General features: G+C 40.9%; 1 protein-coding gene across 2 annotated transcripts in view; it reads left to right on the top strand.

Moving 5' to 3' along the window:
- LOC107694222 (gastrula zinc finger protein XlCGF7.1-like) overlaps positions 1-4,360 on the top strand; it is a 6,770-nt gene extending 2,410 nt beyond the window's left edge. Inside the window, exon 3 of one of the 2 annotated variants that reach the window (XM_016493860.1) lies at positions 3,404-4,360. In XM_016493860.1, the coding sequence (XP_016349346.1) occupies positions 3,404-4,192 (789 nt within the window). In that variant the 3' untranslated portion in view covers positions 4,193-4,360. Of the gene's footprint in view, positions 1-3,400 lie in introns of both variants that reach the window. The other variant, XM_016493861.1, reaches the window with a different exon arrangement.
- The last annotated feature ends 1,728 nt before the right edge of the window (positions 4,361-6,088 follow it).

Below are 6,088 nucleotides of genomic sequence, written 5' to 3'. Positions count from 1 at the left end.
TGCACACCTCGGATCACTTCCTCCTCACTCTTAACCTCAACATGGTTCCTGACACAACACATACCCCTCCACCTACTCTCACCCTCCCGGATATCTGCTATGGTTTCATCTTCACTTCCTTCCCCTAAACTGTTAGCATCTTTTGATGCTAACAGTGCTACTGATGCTTTCTGCCCCACTCTTACATCTTGTTTAGACACCGTCTGCCCCTTGTCTTCCAGGCCAGCCCATACCACGCCCTTGTCCTCCTCCTCCCACTTCTGCATCAACTCTAATAGCTGACGACTTTACCACGTTTTTCATTCATAAAATAAAAAACATCAGTACACAATTTTCCACACCACAATCTCTCAAGCCCATCTTACCAGCAAACATACATTCGTTCACATCCTTCTCTTCACTGGAACTTTGCAATTAATTGCAATTCATCTGATCACTCTTCATAACTTTCTGGAGTATATGCAAATTGCCATCATAAAAACTGAGGCAGCAGACTTTATTAAAATTATTATTTGTGTCATTCTCAAAACGTTTGGCCACAACTGTATACTGGAAGAAAAATATAAACATTCATTTGGAGTCTATATGTATCGCTAAAGGGAACTGATATTCTTCAGAAAAGTTTCCATGCTACTTTTTTTTCCTCGCATCTCCTTTTAAAATAGTAGCCTATAAATACAAAAAATATAAATAAATAAAAGAATATAGATATATGTAAAAGCCTCTCATTGCAAAAACACTTGAATGCATTGTGTTCAACCACGTCTCTGCCTTTCCCACACAGAACAACCTCCTCGACAGCAACCAGTCTGGTTTCAGGAGTGGACATTCAACCGAGACTGCCTTGCTCTCAGTTGTTGAAGTCCTAAGACTGGCAAGAGCGGATTCCAAATCTTCTATACTTATCTTGCTGGATCTCTCTACTGCTTTTGACACGGTTAACCACCAGATCCTCCTGTCAACTCTATTGGCAAAGGGCATCTCAGGAACCGCACTCTAGTGGTTTGAGTCTTATCTGTCAGATAGGTCCTTCAAAGTATCTTGGAGAGGTGAGGTGTTCAAGTCGCAACATTTAACTACTGGGGTGCCTCAGGGCTCAGTTCTTGGACCACTTCTCTTCTCTGTCTACATGGCATCACTCATCGCCCTGAAAACGCCGCTCCTTCACTAATCACCAACGGCGAACACCTGAGCGTGATGGCCAGCGCACCTGGAGCTCATTCAGGACAGCTTTAAAAGCCAGGAGGAAAACCATGCCAGTTGAGTTGCATACTCCCTGGATGAGAGACTAATGGGTGTTTTCTCTCCACTTTTACAGAGACAGACTGAGCCCCTGGCCACTCGCTGCGCTTCACAGATGACCACAGACACTATCACCATTGGGAACCAGAGCACCTTCACAAAACACTGTATTATAATTTCTCTGCTTAAATAAATCATCCTCCAGGGGTTTTGCTGTTAAACTCCATCTACTGTGTCCGTGTTCTCATTCACCCCGCTACAGTTCCCTCCTGGTGGAATGACCTGCCCAACTCCGTCCGAGCAGCTGAGTCCTTAACCATCTTCAAGAATCGGCTAAAAACGCATCTCTTCCATCTTTATTTGACCCTCTAACCATAGCACTCTTTATTCTAATTCTATTCTTAAAAAAAAAACACTTGTCCCTTTTAGACTTGCACTCTATTCATTTACTGCTTATTTTCTTTATAAAAAAAAAAAAAACTAACACTAGCTTTTTAATCTTTTTGTATTCTATCCGTTTTCTTTTAATTTATTAGGATAAAAGCGTCTGCTAAATGACTAAATGTAAATGTTAAAAAAATTAACTAATTAATCACACATTTTTTTCTGAAATGAATCGCTTAAATTAGGTCCTCTCATTGTTGCCTGAAGTCTATAATTATCTCTTTTGTCTTCTTGATGTTGAGAGACAGGTTGTTGTCTGCACACCACTCAGCAAGTCTACACATCTTATCTCTATAGGCAGCCTCACTGTCATTAGAGATAAGCCCCACCACTGTTGTGTCATGAGCGAATTTGATTATTGTGTTAGTGAGGAAAACTGGTGTGCAATCGTGTGTAGAGGGAGTAGAAGAGGGGGCTCAGCACACATCCTTGTGTGCTTCAGTGCTAAGGGTCAGGATTGAGGACACGTATGTGCCTAGTCTCTCAGTCTGAGGAAGCCCTCTATTCACAGACACAGTTGGTTACTAAGGCCCTGGTCCAGCATCTTTGTGACCAGCCTGCTGGGGAAGATGGTGTTAAAAGCAGAGCTATAGTTAACAGAAAGCATACTTGTGTATGTGCCCTTCTGCTGCAGGTATTTCAGTGCAATGTAAAGAGCAGTGTTTTTTGCATCCTCTGTGGATCTATTTGACTTGTATGCATGTTGATGTGGGTCTTAAAGGGTCTTAAAGGGTTAGTTCGCCCAAAAATGAAAATTAGCCCATAAATTACTCACCCTCAAGTGAAATGACTTTCTTCTTTCAGATGAATCCAGTCGGAGTTATATTAAAAATTGTCTTTGATCTTTCAAGCTGTTTCATGGCACTCAGCAGGTGTTGCATGCATCAGTCCAAAAGCAGTTAAATAAAAAGTGCCCATCCATAAAAAAAAGTGTCTCACACGGCTTCGGGGGGTGAACAAAGGCCTTCTGTAGCGAATCGATGCGTTTTTGTAAGAAAAATATCCATATTCAAAACGTAATAATCACTTTAATCTAGCTTGCACTCACTGTTGTACACGGAAGCAGTTCCGGGCGGATGACGTATGAGGTCAGCGCTGCGCATGCGCCGGTGAGTCTCGTGAAAACCAACATTTGTTTACAGGAGCAAAGGAAGCAAAGTTTCCAGTCAAAGGAGAACCAGTCTCCTCTTGGCTTATATCGAAATCCTCCGACATTCTTCTTTACAAATCCGCATTTTGTACTTCTAATTAGTGACCGTTGTTTTGTTTTGAGCTACAAAAAAAAAAAAAAAAGCTGTTGTCGTTCCATCCTGACGGATGACAGTCGTGACAGCTCAGTGGAATCCCGGAAGATAACCCGTGGAACTTTGACCAATGAGAGAACAGTTTACTCGCGCGTGACTTGTATTAACAAATTTGGTCCGTTTAGAAACCTTGCCGTGTGATAGCGAGCCGCACCAAGAATAAAAAGCAACATTGTAATAATTTTAATCCCTGTTTCAGAACAAAGCAATCGATCTACAGGTGTGAAAGCACCCTTACAAAATAAGAAGAGCGGTGGGTCCCTAGGACCAGGAGTAAAAGCCAGTATTCTATAATAAAACAGTTTTGCGCATAATGTTGATTTTGAGGATTTAATACTTTTATCTTGGTTTTGATGTCTGATGTTTTAAGCTATTAAAGTGCCATTAACATGTATTTGTCTTTTTTCACTTTAGACCTGATGGCGCTGAAAGACGAGAGGAAAGAACTTACAAAGATAGAAGAGAAAGATCAATACGAGAAAACTGACTTCATGATTGTGGAAAAATCCATACAGACTGAAACAACTTCATCACGAAAAAAAGTTCAGCAGACCGAATCTAACAGTTACTTCACCTGCCATCAATGTGGAAGGAGGTTCAATCAAAAATATAACCTTAAAAACCACATGAGAATTCATACTGGAGAGAAGCCTTTTACGTGCCAACAGTGTGGAAAGTGTTTTAGACATAAACAAGGCCTTGGTTCCCACATGAAGCATCACACTGGAGAGAAACCTTTCATATGCCAACAGTGTGGAAAGAGATTCTCAAGTAATGAAAACCTTAAATACCACATGAACCATCACACTGGAGAGAAACCTTTCATATGCCAACAGTGTGGAAAGAGCTTCTCACGTAAACAAAACCTTAAATGCCACATGACACGTCACACTGGAGAGAAACCTTTCATTTGCCAGCAGTGTGGAAAGAGCTTCGATCGAAAACAAACCCTTAAAAGCCACATGAAAATTCACACTGGAGAGAAACCCTTCACCTGCCAACAGTGTGGAAAGAGTTTTATATATAAACACAGATTTAATTCCCACATGTTTTGTCACACTGGAGTGAAGCCATTCACATGTGATCAGTGTGGAAAGAGTTTCAGAAAGAAAGAGTCCCTTGATTTCCACACGAAGAGAGAACACCCAGGAGAGAACGGTTTTATATGCCATCGTGTGGAGAGAGTTTCAGTTGTAAAGTAAACCTCAAAACTCATGAGACTTCACACTCCAGAGAAGCCATTGGCATATGATCTGTGTGGAATGAGTTTCAAACATAAAGCAACCCTTGATTAAACCCTTGGAAACTCACACTGGAGAGAGACATCTTTCACGTGCCATGACTGTGGAAAGAGTTTCAGATTTAAAGGAAACCTTAAGGTCCACATGAGAATCCACACTGGAGAGAAAACCCTTCACCTGCACTCACTGTGGAAAGAGTTTGTCATAAAAATAGCCTTCAGATTCACATGAGGCTTCACACTGGAGAGTAAAGAGAAAAGTCATGCAGATGTTAGACCATATTTGTGTTCTTTGTGTGGAAAGCGGTTTAAATGGCTCTGCAGTTTAAAATGGCACCAGAAAATAGGTTATCTGTGAAACTAAAGCTACGTTCTCACCGCAGCTCAATATGGCCCAAATCTGATTGTCCACATTCTTGACCGAATGCATTCTCCAACTCTTTACGAATTTGACTTCTTTGGCTTTTTTATTTATTTTTGTCTTGTACATATGAACTGCTGTGTCTGAGACCATCTGCTTTGTTTTAGTTCAGTTCTCAAATTTTTGGTTAGTCCCAAGACACTTTTGTGAATTTCACAAATGTCAAAATTAAAATTCATTATTAGTGTCATTATTTTCTGCTTTCATAATTGAGTTTCATAACTGATGAACTTTACAATTACCATAAACTGACCTAATAATTATGGTGACGCATTGCTGCCTCAACATATTATTTTTTTCCACTTATTTTATTTTTTGAAAATAAGAAAACTAAAAGAAAAAATAAACGTTATTGTGACTAATTTGTAAAGCGGTACATCAGATGAACTCTTATTCTGTTGTGATGGGATAGCTTAATTCTATTTAAGAAAATCTAGCTTAATTTTCGTTTGCCCGTTTTTCAAACAGAACTAAATATTATTATTAGCCTAAAATCTCTTTAATTATTTTTGTTCGAATTTCAATTTGTCAAACTTCAGTCATTCAAATAAACAAATATTGCAAGCCCAGAGTCGATTATTCAAAAATAACTGTTTTGATCTAATGAGTCATATCCAATGGGTCTGAGTGCAGTTCCCTTTCATGGGAACTTCGAACTGCGTCCTCTAGGGGTCGCTATGGGGAACGCCTCGGATCTTCCGTGCCTCAGCAGCGGCGGGTCCTGGATCGCGGGAAGCAGATGGCTGCCCCTCTTTCCTTGAAAAGAGAGACAAATGAGAGCGGAGCTTTTTTCCTTGGAAAAAACGCTCGCAGTGCACGCCGATTGCCCCCTCGGAGACATCGCGTGCGTGCTCTTTGCCCAAACAAACAACGCATAGATCGTGTGTGTCATCAGATGTTAAACAACGTCAACATGGATGCACACATCCTTAAATGCTTTGCTAGTGCTCGCCATAATGAGATAAAAGAGATCGCTCTTACCACAGAAATACACGCTTCAAACAAAACAGTCAATGAAGACGAAGAAGAGAATGATGTGTGCTCCCGGTGCCTATTTATACTATAGTCGCACCGGTAGTGACGTCATGGCTGTCGCCGGCCAACGAGTTGGTGTTTTTTCAATGTATGCTTCAGACACGGGTCACGACGAGGCGTTCCCCATAGCGACCCCTAGAGGACGCAGTTCGAAGTTCCCATGAAAGGGAACAGTTGTTTTACATTATAATAATATTTCACTATTTTTACTGAATTTATGATCAAATAAATGCAGCCTTGGTGAGCAGAAGAGACTTCTTTCAGAATCATTCAAAAATGTCACTGACCCCAAACCTCCGGCAGAGAATCAAACTCATAAGCGAGTGTGTTTCGTCATCAGATCCAGCAGAGACTGCAGAAACTGGGAGTGACAAACGTCAGCAAGCTGGAATGGAGAGCAGA

Source organism: Sinocyclocheilus anshuiensis, unplaced genomic scaffold, assembly GCF_001515605.1.
Source record: "Sinocyclocheilus anshuiensis isolate Anshui unplaced genomic scaffold, SAMN03320099.WGS_v1.1 scaffold3030, whole genome shotgun sequence".
NCBI lineage: Eukaryota > Metazoa > Chordata > Actinopteri > Cypriniformes > Cyprinidae > Sinocyclocheilus > Sinocyclocheilus anshuiensis.
This window is presented reverse-complemented; position numbering and strand designations above follow the sequence as displayed.